General features: G+C 43.6%; 1 protein-coding gene across 13 annotated transcripts in view; it reads left to right on the top strand.

The window, feature by feature from the left end:
- The window catches only part of nav2a (neuron navigator 2a), a 224,772-nt gene that overhangs the window by 182,231 nt on the left and 25,070 nt on the right, over window positions 1–17,471 (top strand). For all 13 annotated transcript variants that reach the window (XM_030413783.1, XM_030413781.1, XM_030413779.1 and 10 more), the window contains 4 exons: window positions 12,155–12,284; window positions 13,598–13,916; window positions 14,146–14,857; window positions 15,960–16,179. In XM_030413783.1, coding sequence (XP_030269643.1) covers window positions 12,155–12,284; window positions 13,598–13,916; window positions 14,146–14,857; window positions 15,960–16,179 — 1,381 coding nt within the window. The remainder of the gene's footprint in view (window positions 1–12,154; window positions 12,285–13,597; window positions 13,917–14,145; window positions 14,858–15,959; window positions 16,180–17,471) is intronic.

Below are 17,471 nucleotides of genomic sequence, written 5' to 3'. Positions count from 1 at the left end.
AATGTGACATAAAGGAGAATGGAGAGCACCACATAAACCCCTCAGTTTGAGGCTGGTGACAGATGCTTTCACACAAAAAATATATAAATCTTTGTAATGAATGCAGGGTGATGAAGGATCCCACTAATGCTTTAGACGTTGGTGCAAGTGGCCATCTCGCTGGTGTCTGCACACGGTCAGTACTGGCAGGATCAAGACTCACTGTCCACTTTAAGAAAAAGCATGACAAAAGAAAAACGTGCAAAGAGTAACATAATCACAGACAACAGAAAGTCTTTATTTGGTTTAGTGAAAAAAAAAAAGTTAGAAAATGAATGATGATCGACCAAATTATGTAAACGCTTCCTAAAAAGTACAATTACTGTTAAAATGGTGGGTCATGTCAGGTAAGGGCTAATTTGCATCATTATCAGTAGGTCTGATGAGGAGCACCTTAACATGGGAGGTTTGAAATCAACATAACGGAGCTCCAAAGACTCATCTGTACCTGTTTTACAAGTTAATTAAACAAAGAAAACGCTGAAATACTTAATGCCATGAAACATTACAGTGCTCACAGGCTGAAACAACCAACAGAGATAAAGAAAGGTGTTTTATGTTTGCATTCGCGGTTCTTCTTTCACCAGCAGGACATTCTTGTTCCACTGGTAGACACACTTCACATCAGCAGGTGAATAATAAAACATTTAAACAGCTGTCCGTCACTTTAATGCCTTCAATTGTCCTTCCCATAATCTTATTTTTGTAGGTTTAATGTCTTTTGTAAAGTAGATTGTGTTGTAAAGCTACCGTAAGAATAAACTCAAACAAACTTGCCATGCCTAATGTTTGTGGTACTAATACCGTAAACACTAGTCTGTAAAGATTGTGTTCAGACAAGTGTTAATGCTGCATATAAAAACCCAGCCGCTCAATTTATTTCAATGTTCCCCTGGCAAAAAACAAACAAACAAACAAACCTGGTACAACTTCTACAATGACGCAATGTCATTCAGCACCTGCACTGGCCAATCAAATACATGCAAGCTCACATTCCTGGTAGATTACTTATTAATGTGACTTGCGTAATTCTATCATTAATCTTTCCGAAGTTGTAAAATCCCACCTATAAAGTATTGTGTTGTTCTATGCCATATCACGAACTCAAACTGGTCTTTCCTGATTCTATTCTATTTTCTTACCCCGACAGATACACCCACACTTATGCAGCCCCAATGAGCGACGTTTTCTGTCTAAGCGGCCAGTAACACAACAGCACAGCTGGTTACAAAGCTAAAATGGTCATTTTTTAAATCAATAGATGTTAAAAGAATGGTGGATAGTTGGAGTAAAAGATTTGTACTTGGCAAATACATGGCATGCTCATTTACAGATTCATAATTTTATTAGATAAGTTTACAATCTCTAAAAACACATCAGTTTTTATGCTGTCCAGTGCAGCAGCAGCAGTGGATTCCCCCTCTGTCTGAAACTTTCCTGTCTCTTTAAGACCCAACCTCATGAATACCTAGTCTCCTCTGATTGGTTAGCTCCCACATACATGACCCAGTACCACTTACAACACCAGAACAGCTGTGCTAAATCAATTCCATGTATGCCACACTAGTCACTAGACATTAATAATGGAAATGTGCGACACGGTGGCGTACGCACTTCAGGAGCAGTGCTCTCCGTGGGCGAGAGAAGCTTATGTTGGTGTGGACGTAAGACCATCAAGGTCTTTAACTTGCATGATAACATGTATTAAACATTGACGGACAGTATGATAGGTCTCCTTTAATAATAAAAGTTAAATGTTTTCTTCATTATGATACATGTTCAAATTGTTTTGTCTTCCCCCGTTATGTGGAATCCCGTGCTGAAATGGGAAGGATGTTTTTGGTACTTCAAATGGTCTTTGATGATGGTTTATTGTCTGAAGTACAGTATGTCTGCAGGTGTGTGTGTGTGTTTGTGTCTCTGTGTGTGTGTGTGTTAAAGTAGGCCTGTCTTTTTTATTTCTAGTTTCTCTCAGGAGGGTCTTTATCCCAACTGCAACAGAACTGTGTTGTTAAGAGCATCTCATAGATGCAAACACACAAACACACAGACACACACATACACACATTACACACTTCATATCGCACACACATGCCCCGAGCCACAATATGTTGTCTCTCCTGTCTGGACTTGAGCAGGTTCCCTGTTGGCCTCAGGTGGAGGAAGAGACTCTTCTGCTACCAACAACACCTGGCTCTCCACCTGTCTAGCCCCTCTACCCGTCTGTCTCTCTGTTTGTCCTCTGTAACCCCACCTCCACCTGCTCCAGAGTGAGCGTGGTGGTTTGCCTCCAGGCTCTCACTGTGGTGATAATAATCACTGGATGGGTCTCTTCCCCTCCCTCTGCTCCTGTCATTTCATGAGCCAGCAATCTTGTTCCCGCAGAACCAGGAGTCTATTTCTATGACAATCACGCAGGAACACAGCTTCATCTGCCCTTTTACCCCCAACACCATCCTAGAGACGTACTTGTACCCTACAGTTGCACTTGGTTGGTGCCGACCTAAATGGAGACAACATCAAGCTGTCAGTGCTGACCACAGCTGCAGCTTCAGGACTTCTGTCCAACATTAAACCTGCACCGTGTGGGTCCCAGTCTGGCTTGTGTGTGTGCGAGTCAGTGTTCAGTTACAAGTCTCAGTGGCACCGGCGCAGATGATTAACGCATCTAAACTGTCTGTGGTTGTCAGAGTTTGAACATTGTTTCCAATAATCTTTCCATAATGAAACACGAAAACTATTTGATCGAAACAAGGCTGGTGTTTTTTGTGAAGACAGTTAGTCATCTTGCAGCAGAGTGTCCAAATAAAGATCGACAGTTGATACAAGTTTGTAAGTGATCTCATCCATTGTCGGGATGTGTTTTCATCAACTGAGGGTTCTTGCTTCCTTCATTCTTGTCATTTGGCGACACATTTGTTGATAATAAAAATTGCTAATTCTTCTCCAAAGCAAGACGACCTTTATCTTTTAGTATTATAAACATTCCAAATAAAGTAAGCATACTTTCACTGGAGAGCAGACAGCAAACAAAGAATCGAACTACAAAGAAAGTCTAGCACACGGTCAGTCATTAGAAGTTTATTCACAACATGATGGTTCTCAGACCTTCAAAAACTAAAATTCATCAATTTATTGTGAAGTTGCAAAATTTTCCAAGTTGGTGATTTCAAAAAGATTGCAGTGACCGCTTGAGTCGGAGCTGACTGATGCAATCCTTCTCACGAAAAGATACAAAGAAAAGTCTCTTTTCTTTTGCACATGTATTTATCATCCTGGCATTCACTGAGAGAAAAATGTGTTAAACATTTGGTCTGAGATACAGCCACACCTATCCATTGTCTGCGCTCCCCTTATCTTCTGCACTCGCTCATACTCTCCACACTTTATGTAACCGAGTACTATTCCACAGATATCCAGACTCTCACACAGCCTTTGACTCTGCTTGAATACTAAATACTAGAAATGCCTCACAGCCATGTTCATGCTGAAAGCTGCTTGCGTCCCTAGTGGTGTGGGAGTATGTGTGTGCGTTTGTGTGTGTTTGTAAAGAAGCCAGGCCGGTGAGGCGTTCTGGGGCACGCTGGAGCAGTCTGACCTGCAATCTGTAGCGATTTGATTCAAGATGTGAGGTCAGATATGCTCCCAAGGTAACGAAGCTCCCACACACACCCACATGCCCCAGCTGCTGCTGCACAACGTTCCTCCACCCACACCACTGTAATCTTCATCTTAGTTTAGTCTTAATTTTTTTCCTGCTTCCAGGGCAGGTCTGACCAGCATATTAAACAACAATCAATGCATTCCCCAGTTCCCCAGATCAGTTGTTTATTGTCGGGGGTGGAGTAAATCCGCACAACTTTTCATTGATTTTATGAGTGATGTTTCTCGACAGTGCTGTCGAGCCAGATTGCTAAAATGGAGGAGGCTATCATAACTTCCACTGTCAGTTTTTATTTAGCCGTCCTCTTTATAGAGAGTATAAATTGTTCCACCAAAAATAGATGGGTTGCAGACAGGAGTCAGTGGTAAAAAAAATACTGTTTGTCTTTTGAATAAACAGTTTCAGCCTATTGGCCCTTTAGTGATGGAGCAAAAAGCACGCTGTTACCGACAATATAACTGACCATTGGCATGCCACAACAGTAACTCTACATCAAGTGTATTGATGTGCAAGTATAGAGAAGCTCAGAGAACTATTGTGACTGACTTTTGCTATTGTGGACTCGGCTGGTTAGCATGTTAGTGGTTAGCTCACTAGCTGGTGCTTATGTCTCTGTGCTTTTAGAATCGCATCTTACGCTGAGACGTGTGGATGAACCTCATCGTGCCACTTGTTTGTTGGTTGGGTGGATTGTCAGAAGGATTACACAAAAACTACTAAACGGATTCCCGCGCATCTTGGATGGAGAATGGGTCTTGGCCCAGAATAGATCCTGTTAACTCTTTACTATTGGGAGATTAGTAAAGGCGTGTCGTTTTTTTCTTTAAACATTTAAATTTATTTAGGTGGCTGGTCTCTGTAAGTGAGCAAAATTACACAAGAATCCAAATAAATAAATCTGGATCTGGTGGATTTAAATATGTTCTATGTGATGATGGATTATGGCTGGCAAAAACAAATTGCATAAAAAAGCAGTGTTGCTACATATGAAAAGAAGTTTGCTTTCCACATGCATGTGGGAGGATTTGAAATAACTAAAGACGGGCATCTTGATGTAGAGGAGAGAAAAGAAGAGACAGTCGATGCGGAAAAGATGAGGAGGTTTGTTATGAGAAGAGAGAAATCGAAAAACAAAATGCCAAGAGAAATGATGCTTCCGTTGCCATAGATACTGTATCAGTAGACCATCTTTCCTCCCTCTGGGCTTTTAACTAACACACCTGCCTCGCCCCAGGAAACACACACACTCACACACACACACACACACACACACACACACACACACACACATTGGAGAGGGTGGGGCTCTCACTCAGGTAACTAAGGGTTATTCTCCCACACATTCTCTGTTTCTGTCAAACACTGCAGCTGGAACATCCACAGCACTCTCTTAATCTTTGTACCCGCTCTTCTGTCATTTTATTTGTTTAAGCTTGTTTGCGCGTCTCTGTTTTTGTGTAGTCTCTTTGCTTTATCGCTCGGCTGAAAGCAATGAGATGTAGGAATCAACCACAGAATGGAAAAAAAGCAGGATATTCAATGTGGATTCAAAACCAGAACGTCTTGATTGCAAAAGTATATGAGCCTCTGCCAGCTGAACTAGCCGCCGAGCCAGCTGTTTTGGAAGGGAAACACAGAGGTCAGAGGCTCGGCCCAATGTCTCCGGTCCAGTCTGGAATCTGAACCAGGTCACCAGGAGGAAACACTGGACGGAGAAAGTAGAGCAAAGGAGCTGAGCATGTTGGACTTTAATTAATCTGCAGCGAGCACTCAGCACAGTAAGTTTTAATCCTCAATACCTCCCCTGACTGATATTTTCCGTAAGGTTGGGTGCTGGTGGGGAGTTAGCAGGTTCGTGCAGGTTGCAGCTTTAAAGTAACCGGATAAAGTTGATTATCCTCGCATCGCCATGTGAGCTGCGGGAAGAGCTCGGGGACAAATGTCTGCGTGCAAGAGATTTCATGTCATGGACTCTTGAAGTGTAACAGGCAACAGACCCACATATTGATAAGATTTTTTCCACAATGAGCCCCAAATGGTGTCAGGGACATAGAACATTTCTGATTTTAACCCTTTAACTGTCTGTAACCATTCCAAGTTTTCTGTTTGATAATTATTCAGCTTATTGTCTCTGTGTTTCAAATGTTGCAGTTAAATGATATTAAAGAGTGGTCTGTAGTGTATAAGCAAATATAAATAATATGTATTTAATACATATTTTTCATTGCGTGACTGGACATTAAGCCCAGATGGAGAAGAAACTGAGAGCATCTGCAGACGAACAAAGCAAATAGCAAGAAAACAAAAAAACAAAACAGGTGGCTGGATGTTTAACAGAGGAAACTGATTTAAATTTTTATTTCCTCAGAGGATCGTCATCTGTCATCTGGAGACACTTTTGAAGAAGATTTCCAACCAGATGAGCATAAAAAACAGAGAGAAGTGAAGTTTGCCTTCATGTGGTATCTGCACCTCAATATTTTTCTTATTTGGCCAATTGAACCAATTTTGTGGACCATATGGGCAGAGAAAGGACTTACAGCCTTATGTTTCATTCTAGCATTGAGGTGACAATATGTTGGTTTGTTTGCTATGTGTGTTTAAGTAGTGTGTCTGCACGCATGTGAGAAATTCCACGTTTGTCCCGGCAGTCCTTTTAAATGTAGCCTTACGCTACACGAGCCGATGCAGCACTGTGGAGTCGCGTGCCTGCGCTCAGTCATGCGCGTCACATGTGTGAACAGTTTCGATGTGTTTTATGCCGTGGGTCCGGGTCAGTCGGTCGAACCCGAGGGAGTGTGTGTTTACACGTCAAATAGAGAGCGAGAGAGAAAGGGACGAGTCAGAGGAAATCTGCGTGAAAGAGAGGCGGCCAGAGGGATCTGAATGCTTTGATATATTCACTGAGTGCAGATAGCAAATGTTTTCCCAAGACAGGAGACAATGGGACCAGACACGGGAGAGAGAGAGCCAGAGAGAGAGGGAGAGAGGGAGAGAGAGAGAGGGAGAGAGAGAGAGAGAGAGGGAGCCACAGAGAGAGAGAGAGGGACATTCCAGAGTGTGTTGTCCGGTCCAGTCCTGTCATTTCTTGTCAGTGCAGGGACAGCTGTGTCATTTTCGTACCACACGGCTCCTGGTCTCCGGCCTGGAATGTGCCGGGTCCCGTCCCAGCGGCCCCTTCACTGCTTCCGGCACCTTAACACTTTGCCCATTTATTGCTGACTATGGAAAATTCTAACAAAACACAAACAAATGAGTAGATCTTTTGATAAGTCTAAATTTGCATATTTTTCTTTTGTGGTTATCAACCGTTTTATGAGAATTACAACACATCATAAACAAAACATTTGATTAATCCAGCACAGGTCATAAAGACACCTGTGATCATATCATGCCTCAGATGTAGATAGGCAGGATCTTGCCTGTATTATTACACGTTCAGACACTGAACTAAAATGTTCTACACCCTAAGGCAAAGAGCAGCTGCAAGTACAGATACTGATGTAAAAAAACCTAATGGTTCTCAAAATAACTGTCCAGAACCTGAGAGAAACATCTGATGCCATATGTTTCTTTTTGACTTTACATTCCGGCTTTATATTTTATCTGAACATGTAGCGTTCTGTTTCTCACACTCAACTGCATTTCTCTCTTTAGCTATTAGTGTAATTGCTTTTTTTGTTCAAAAGACTGCGTGTTGTTTGAATAATATAATATGATCATATCATTACTTAGACTGGATAGAAAACCCTCTGTAATTTGTTGGTTCTTACAGAAATGTGTCCTGAGTATCATAAACACGTCAGGTCAAAAGCAAAAGCTCATGTACAGCAACAACAACATTTGAGTTTAGGTTAAAGTTTTAAATGAAAAACAGGGTTACCCAGAGAAACATGCTCGGATTCCTCAGAGTGTCAATAGGTATCGGTACTGAAAAACAGGTTTTATATCTGCACATGTGTAAAAAACATTTCAAACTGTATCAAGCCCTCATCATCAAGATCTGATTTAACTGAAAATGGTGTTCAGCAGTCATGTTGTTGTATCATGGCATATGAAGAAAAACGTGTTCTGCCTGTTACATGAGATGACATGCAAACTATATTTACTGAGTAGAATAAACATGTTTTGCATGTATCTGATGGCGCTGATATGTCTGGGATGAATGATGTTGCGTCCTCAACTTTCAGTTTTTCCATGATTTCCCTGAGTGCTGGAAGTCAGAGAACCAGTCGTCCTACCCCTGTCTGTCTGTCTGTCTGTCTGTCAGAGATTTGGGGTGATATGATCCAGCTGCAGTGTGAGGACCAGTAGTCGCCCCTCAAACACAGGAAATCCCCTTACTTCTGCTTCACAACTCTGTTGTGGCCGCATGTCTGTGTGTATATTTCTGCGGCACGGATCCTGTGTGCATGTGCCAGAGTCGGACCAGGTTTTTCGGCGGGGGGGGTTACAGTACTGCAGGGCCAACCAACTCATGGACCGACCACAGTCCTGAGGGACACGCACGAGAAAAGTTAAACAAACACAGCCACAGCCTTTTTCTCAGGACACTTTCAGACACTCCTATTGGCTGACCCACAAGATAGCCTCTTTATTCATTGGTCCCTTTGCCTCCCCCACTCTGCTCCTCTCTTTAAGGAAGCTTTGGAGGTTTGGCCTCTGAACTCTGACCCCTTTGGGAAAGCAGAAAGCTTTCTAAATGGAACCGACGAGAGACGAAGTTCCTCTGTGGAATGTCTTGATTTTGGTCACTTTTTCTCTTCCAGCACTGTCCTTTTCAGGCCTTTTAGTCTTGTCATCAAGTAAGAGAATTAAGTCTTATGTCATCTTGGTAAATGACAGGCTTGCTCGCAAAGTGTTAACGGCTCAATGTGTAGGATTAAGGTGCATCTAGTGAACACTGTACCTCTTGCTTCACTCTGTGTTGTTAGCTTCAGGGGATTATACACTTGTACACAACACAACTGTGAACATTACATTTTTCATTGCAGTGAGCACCAGAAATAGATCCCATTCATCTCCAATGTATGAGTGTGGAGGCAGAAATCTGAAAATCCCCAGACTGTCCAAATAGCCAGAGCCTGTAGGAGGCCACTGAGAAAATCAGTTTTTGTGTGATTTGGCTGAACTGAGCCTTTAAGAGGAAGAGTAAGGAGCTTTCCATCAGTGTGATGATCTATTAGTTTTCGGCCTTGTCAGCCTGCGTTTGGCACCACTTCCTCCCGGGGGCAGCCCGCAGTTAAGGCCTCCGTCTCCTGTGATTGGCCGTCAAGGGCTTGGTGGTTGTTAACTGGCGGGTAGCTTTGCCAGCAGGAGGCTGTGGGCAGGGCCACGCCACTTGGCCTGATCTCTAATTAGCACTGGCTTGTCAGCTAGTCAGGGTGGATCTGTCTGGGAAATTGCAGTCTTGTACACACAGACACACATACACATAAACCGTGGCTGGGAAACACACTGGAAAGCAGCAGTGGGGTGAGGATTGTCCTTCAGTTTCAGAGAGTTTGCCTGTGATCATGTGGCTTTGACTTGTGTTGCCATTTGACTCTTCTAAGGCTGAAGTGGCTTATATAGGGCTCGGGGTGTGTTTGTGTGCGTCTCGGTGTGCTCTATTAGTGGCAAGGCTGCAGCAGTGAAGTGGTTAACGGTCCCGGGGGAGGCTCATGTTACCAGCGGCAGGGCAGGTCCTTCCCTCCGCTCTCCCCCCCCACTCCTAGTTTCTCTCTCAGTTAGTCCAGAGAGAGACCAACAGTGCCCGAGGGATGAAGCATCAGTGCAGCGAGCGACAAAGGAGCTCAATCTAGGAACACTGCCAGGGCGAGAGACATTGAGAGAGCTCAGAGAGAGGGAGGCAGACAGAGAGGGAGAGGGAGAGACATTTGGCTGTGTGAACTCTCTCAGCGGCATGAAGTCATGAAGCTCTCTGTCCAGCTTGGCATTTTCCCTCAGCGCTCTGGTTCCCACGGCAACCCAGGCCCCCTGACCAGGTAGATGCATATTTGTGTGTGTGTGTGTGTGTGTGTGTGTGTGTGTGTGTGTGTGTGTGTGGGCGCAAGTGTGTCAGTGAACTTTGGCCAAATGCAGTAATGATGACTGGTTTAGTCCAAGTTCAGGAAGCGAGAACTAAGTGGGTTTGTACATGTCTGTTTCTTCATGGCTGTCCACATGTCTTTATTTTATTTCTGTGCATTCGTGTGTGTATATATGTAGGTGTGCGTGTGTGTGTGTGTTTTAGGGGGGTGTACTTTCCCCTGTGGCTGTATGGACGAGTTGAGACGGTTGTGGTCACTCTAAATCTCTCAGCACCTCTCGGCTCGTCTGCTCCTCGGATGCTTTCAACTCTGAAACCGTGTCTCCGCGCCGCTGCTGTTTGATTTATTCCGCTGGTAAATCCAGAAGGAAGTAGTGGTCTCCCTCTGTCTCCGTTTGTCAGATTGTTTGCAAGGTTTGTTCACAAAGCAGCAGATGTATTTGGCTTGAAGTCCGCTGAGAACCAGTTGATTAGATTTCGGTGGTGATCCGAATCTGGGACTTGAGCCATTGGACGGTCTTTGTTTTTGTTTAGTTTTTTTTAAAGCCATAATTATGATGTTGTGTTCGTGTTGGCGGTGGGAAAAGTTCAGGACTTTCAGGTTGGCTGCTGAACAGCACCGCACTGATCTGCTATCCTGTTTGTCTGAAAATTTCAATTCACAGATGAATGGTAAATGGAAGCTGGAAATCAACCCCTCAGCACTTTTTTTTGGTACAGAATGAAATGTTTCTGTATCTTCAGGTGTCAGTACAGTATATGTATCAACAGTTGAATCCTCCTTTTTTGGAAACCTTTTAGACAGAATTCAATTGAGGCAACAAGTCTTTGTGTGGGAGCTTGTCCTACTTCAATATTTAACGCTATTCTTTCACATCAAATATTGAAGTATACATTTTCCAAATATTATGTAGGGCCATTGATGATATGTCGATGACAATAAGTTGATGCTAATCAATCAGTTGTTTAAGTCATTTATGAAGCAAAAATGTCAAATATGTCTGGTATTTGTTGCTCTATTTTTGCTCCTTTTGTCATTATATGACAGAGTCTCTTTTGTTTGGACCTATAAATGCAGTAGTTTAGTTGTCATCTTGAGTAGTCTTAGAACTAAAACTGTCTTTAACAATTTGAACATGTCAGTTTTGGCTTTAAGAACTCATGATGGGTATTTAATAAACAGACTAAACAGTTAATCAAATTATTGGCACAGCATAATAAACACTAATGACAATAAACTGTGTCAGCAGGACTGGATGATGTGTTAAGAAAGTGAGAGAAATGGTCAAAGTGCCAACTAAAGAGAGAAGTAGTCGGAATACTGTACAGCTCATTCAAGCCATGTGTGTTCATACACTGTATGTTGGTTATTTGTGATTATTGTACGGGTTTGTGTTTCACTGCTGTCATACAAAAGACTTGATGTATCATTAGTTTGAACTGAACGGATGGATGGATAGTTTGACAACACCAGCTCTGTGTGTGTGTGTTTGTGTGTGTGTGTGTGTCCACTGGTGCAGCCAACCCTGCACTGGCCGTCACCATCAGCCTCCCTCTGGTCCTTTCAGAGTGATGTTTGCCAACTGGCCCAGCTTCCTGTCCCCCACAGAATCCCAGCGAATACACACACACACACACACACACATATTTACAAATATCCTGCATTAACTCCCAGCGTGTTTGCTCTGCTCAGATGGGTCTGTTTGAACAACTCACACACACACACACACACACACACACACACACACACACACACACACACACACTCACACCATGATGTCACCCCTCCAACAAGCTTTTGTTCATATGATAGACAACCCCATTCAGGGGGTTGGTGTGTATGTGTGTATGCGTACTCAACTTGGAGCCAGTTTAGATGGAGAATAAAGAAAGAGAACCACCAGGCAGTCAGATGCACCGGATATATCTTTGTATTTAACTTTTTATTTCCGCTGCAATTAATAAATCAAGTGTTTCTTTTCTTTTCTTTTCATTTAAAGGCATGCATTTATCACATCTCTACACCGAACTTCACACTTGCTCTCCTTGAAAAATTAAATGTACAGATTATTTTTTATATGCAGACGCATGCATCATTTGCTCAAATGAAAATCTCACGACAGCTCCGAAAAGCATCTTGTTCGTCTGACTGATGCAGAGCAGTGTTGTGTTGTTGTTGTTGCTGTTGTTGTTTTAATCGGCATCACACCTCCCCGCTGTGTCTCGGGGCTGTACTGACTGTCTGCTCAGTGAATTAAGTGTCTGTCTTCAAAGAGGAATAAAACATGTTCCCAAAGAGCTGCCAACTTAACAAGAGCCAAGTGGACTCCCCCATCTTCTCCCCTCTGGAAGATTTATTGTTTGAAGAGTATTAAAGTGAGTCTCTCTCTGTCCTCTGCTGTGTGTGTGTGTCTGTCCAGCTGGGATGACAGCAGCTCTGTGAGCAGTGGCATTAGCGACAACATCGACACAGATGACATCAACACCAGCTCCTCCATCTCCTCCTATGCCAACACGCCTGCTGCACAGCGCAAGGGCCTCAGCACACAGGTAATAAAAACACAATAATAATACACTTTATTTCTATAGCACCTTCTCAGACAAGGTTCCCAAAGTGTGAAGCAGGGTAGAAACAACTATCAGGATTCATGAAATGAGAGGTTTTTAAGAGATGTTTAAATGTGACGTGGAAATGCAAAAAAAAAGTAATATCCAACTCTTCACCATTTTTTGAAAAAGCGCAACTTTTTTTCTGCTTTATTGTTGAAGAATTCTAAACGAGATGCGTAAAGTAATGCAAACATCCTTTCCCAATTGGCCTTGTTTCCCTAAGTCCAGTCTTTCCCAGCATTCCTCTGCATTCAGAGAAGAATGTCTGAGTGGCACAGCTGTGAACTCACAAAGCTAAAGCTGATGTTGACACTGGCCTCAAACCATTAAACACTGATTAAGAGCCACTAGGGTCCAGGAAAGTGATCGGTGAGACGATAATATTGTCAGCTGACTCACGTGTATGCCACGCACACTGTATTGTGGCTGATGTGGAACCAGTCAGCATGTGACGTGTGTCTGTTACGGCTGCAGAAAAAACAAAGGCGGCACAAAGGAGCCTTTCTTTCAATACAGCAGCCTGACACAGTGCAGGTTGATTAAGTCCGCCTCATCTGTCTGCTGGTGATAACACACATCGGCTGGACTGATGCTGCAGCTGCAGAATCAACTCTCAAAGCAGCCATCATCCCTCAAACAACTAATAAAAAACATAAAGGCTCTGGTGAACTTGCTTAATCATACTTTTATTTAAAACAATAAAAAGTTGTAAGAAAAATTCCAAGTGCAGCAATAACTTATCTACAGTATGTTGTGGGTTTTCAAAAGAGCAACAGCAGCTGTTTAAATACTTTTTATTGTTAACAAAATTCAGTTAAGGACAACTCAGATTTAACAGAACATAGACTTGTAACTAGAAAACAGCTTTGCAAGTAAATTATTTTTCAATGGTCATTTTGCATCTTCTGGACGTGCATTTTTCTTCTGAAGACGTGTTACCTTATTTACATTTTGTTCTGCTAGACTTGGGACTTGAGTTTAAGTTCAAGTCTTACTCACAAAAACACAAACACCCCATCGTGGCACAAATGCTTCTTTAAGATAACAAGAGAATCTGTTCTGCTCTGATGTGTTCAAACGGCTCTTAAAAGCTGCACAGGTGATGCTAGTGTTGATGCTGGCAGGATTACACAGCATGATGGTTGTGGTCATAAAATGGAGTGCTTTTGAGAGGCACTTAGCAACATCTCATAAAAGACGCTTTCATCCTCTGTAATAAATCTGACCATGTGTGTGTGCGTGCGTGTTCCCAGCCTGTGACGGATGCAGAGAAGCACTCGGCCTCCACAGCGGTGCAACAGGCCTGGTCAGGAGACGAGGTGAAGAGGGCAGACGGCGGGTCAGACAGCGGGGTCAGGATGGAGTCGGGCTCCAAGTGGGGCCGCCGGAACCCCTCCGACATGTCTGATGAGTCGGACAAGGGTGGCTCAGGGAGGAAGACCCCCTCCGTGTCCCACACTGGCTCTTGGCGGAGAGGCATGAGCGCTCAGGTGGGGGTGACATCTCCCAGGACTAAGAGCACCAGTAGCACAGGCTCCACAGGCTCTGTTGGCCTCAAGAGCCACAGTTCAGGTAACACAGATGTTGACCCCCAATAATAGAAAGAAACAACAATTACATTTAGAAAATAAATACATGAATGAATAAGTAATTAATACAATTAAATAATAGTTATAATAAAATTTAATAATCATACTTAAGTATGCAAGTGGCATTTCTTGATCCTTGCTGATGCAGTCACATTCTGCACGCCTTTCTTTATCCTCCTCCCCACTGACGCCTTATTCTGTTTGTCCTGCAGGTAAAACGGATGACGTGAAGGTGTCAGAAAAGGGTCGTCTCTCTCCTCGATCAAATGGTCTCCACCGTTCGCCCTCAGACACAGGGCGCAGCAGCAGTGATGAGGCAAAGAAACAGTCGATCCCCACCAGCCGCACAGGGACCACAAATGTCCTCACACACACTGTTTCAGACCCCCACTCTCAGACACATACGCTCACCTCACGCACCCCTACCAGCACTTTTGGCTTCAAGAAGCAGGGAATGGTAACCATGGTTACTGCCAGTGGCGCCACCATCACAAGTGGCTCAGCCACTCTGGGGAAGATGCCCAAATCTGGGGCTCGCTCACTTGCTGGAGGGTTGAAGGCTGGTGGGCAGGATGGTGGATCAGCGCTGGGTCACCACGATGACGGCTTCCTCCCCATGAGCGCCCGCTCAACGCTGCAGTACCGCAGTCTGCCGAGACCCAGTCGCTCAGGAGCAGCCGCCCGAAACCGTTCCTCCACCAGCAGCATCGAGGCCGCCGTGCTCTCTGTCACGTCTCACGGGAAAAACTCACTGAGCATCACAAAGTCCAACGGCTCAGGAGGCCTGCTGTCCAATCAGACGGATCGGGAAAAGGGCGTCTCTGAGATCGACAACCTCAGGAGCGGAGTAGTGATGCAGGGTGGAGGAGCAGCGACTGTTCCTCTGACAGGAAGACAGCAGGTTTCTTCACCAACACTGCGCAGGTGATCACGCACACGCACACACACACACACACACACACACCTACAAAGCATTATTTGTATCGTCAGTTGTCCTGTAGACATAGAGACGGCAAACAGCTAACTGATGAGCCATACTGAGTGGGGCCCTCTTGTACAGGCTTACATTTACCCGCATACAGCAGCTCTCAGACACACACACACACAGAAGAACATTTAAAAGACAGTAATCATGCGCTCACAGTAAATGATAAACAGTGGTGAGTAAGAATCACACGTGTGGGCTTGTTTCATACACACACACAAGCTCAGTGGGGTTAAATCAGGCCATTGTGAAAGGCAGGCCTTGAGCTGGGCTGTTCAGCTGCCAAGCCTCAGCCTTGGCAGTGCAGGGGGGAGGGTGAAGGGGGAGGGTGTGGTGCAGTGGGTAATGGGAGTCTTACCTCAGCGCTCTGCCCTCATTAATGTGAGGGAATGATAACTCTTCAAAGAGGCTGTGTGCTGCCATTATCGCCCACCGCGGCTCCACTCATCACAGCCTGCCATTTAACTGTAACCCAGGATTAGCAGAGAACCAGGAGAGAGTTCAGTGTGTGTGTGTGTAGGTGTGTGTGTGTGTGTGTGTGTGTGTGTGTGTGTGTATGTGTGTTGGCCTTGACTCAGATCTGTGCACTGTCTCTACCTTTTCTGGCCGCAGGCCCTCTTGATTTTATTCTTGTTACCCAAAAAGTGAAGAATAATTCTGGTGTTTTTAACCTGTTATTAACGGTGGGGCCTAAAAGAAGGTAACTTGGCCAGCCTGCCTCTCCACTCCACACTTTGATCTAGAGCAGCCATGAATATTTACATGAAATTTGTTGTTAATTTTGCTGTTCATATTCATAGTCCCTGGGGAATGAATCTTAATGATCACTAACCCCATGATCAGGTTTAATTTACATTTACACACCAAAAAGCCGTAAGCAACTTCATCACCTGCAAAGAAAGTTATTTAAAAACAATGTTAAAGTATATCACATGTTCTCCTTCATATAGAAATTCAAATATATTTTGAATGCCTCTTCCTCTAACACAGTGCTCCCTTTATTGATTGATATAATTTGTCACCCTCGCTGATTTTCCATAGGTTATTTGGTGGGAAGCCCAGTAAACAGGCTCCTGTCACCACGGCTGAAAACATGAAGAATTCCACTGTTATCTCTAACCCCCACGCCACCATGAACCATGTGGCCACGGTGCTGGAGTCCCCTGACGCAGGGCTGGGAGGCGTGGAAAGTGAGACCAGCAGCCCCCTGTTTGGAGGCAGATTGCATGGATCAGGAATGGGAACGCTCGGCAGCGAGCAGGTGAGCTAGAACATATAATGTAAAAAAAATAGATACTTGATTAGTCAGCTTACTCTTTATAAAATAAGAGCAGAGATATCAAAGTCTTCCAGGAGCCACCACTGAATTATTGTCTGTGATTCTCCAAAGTATCCACAAACTCATCCACACAGTAGAATTCGTATGGTAACGCTTCAGCGTACATGTTGTGGAAAATGTAAAAAAGATTTTTGTGTGTTGTGTATTCTTTGGCTTTTAGGTATGTTAGTAGTAGTCTGTAGTCTGGTTCATTGTAAGAACTGTGTCACAGGAGCAGCCACTTATTCATTAGTTACACTGCTATTTTAAGCTAGACACATTCTCTAACTGCAACTCTTTCTCTGAAAAGAAGGGAGGCTTTTTGGCTGAGTGTGACTGAAATATCTCAAGAACTATAGTAGTAAACACCATGAAATTTTAAAAGACATTTATGTCCTCCACATAAATACTTGTAATAAATTATTCCTTAGATTTAGGGTATAATCAATATGTTTTTAGTGTATCAATTGACAATGTTGGGAAAGTGTGACAATGTTAAAAGGATTGTAGTGGTGAACCTATAGAGAGCTTTATGGAACTTAACAATGAGTTTCAGCTTCATTGTTTAGCTGTCTGGCAAACAACTTCACTGCTTCACCAATCTCTATGTTGCCTTTGGCTGCAGCAGGTATCTGTTTTCAGCCAAACGGCTCTAAAAACCCACTGTACACCTACCTGCCCAGCGGCAATCTGCAGCCAGTCAGCACCTTGTGGATAAACAGATTGGAGCATTCACCAGATAAAGAGTTGAATATTTCCTTCATGGGTAGGTGGAGACCAAAAACAGAGCTGAATGTGAAAGTGAACGTTTGACTTGCGTTCATCAGGTGGACAGAGACATGAATCCAAATGATTATTCTACTCCATAACTGCTGGATGTGTTTCAACTCATGTCAGTGAGTGAGTGGGGGTGATATGTCAATGGTGTGTTCACAACTTTATTCTGTCCACTGCCTCTACTTTGTGGTAAGTAGTAAGCGTGGGACTAACTGTAGGCTACATAATGTAGCGGAGCAGAAACAAGTGAGCATGCTCAGACAAGAACTCTGAATCACGGTCTCACATGATTCATATGAATTTATCAGACAAGTTCTTAATCATACATTGACACAGTGGGAATTGTTTTTCAGCATTTGTCATGTGTTCACAAACAGTAAGCAAAGGTTCAAGAGTTAAAAAAGTCTGTTATCTTAAAGCATAAAGGCCTTCAGATAGAAGTGAAAAATAGATCCCAA

Source organism: Sparus aurata, chromosome 4 (assembly GCF_900880675.1).
Source record: "Sparus aurata chromosome 4, fSpaAur1.1, whole genome shotgun sequence".
In the NCBI taxonomy this organism is placed as follows: Eukaryota; Metazoa; Chordata; class Actinopteri; order Spariformes; family Sparidae; genus Sparus; species Sparus aurata.
Note: the sequence above shows the minus strand (reverse complement) of the source record. Positions and strands in the feature narration are given on the sequence as shown.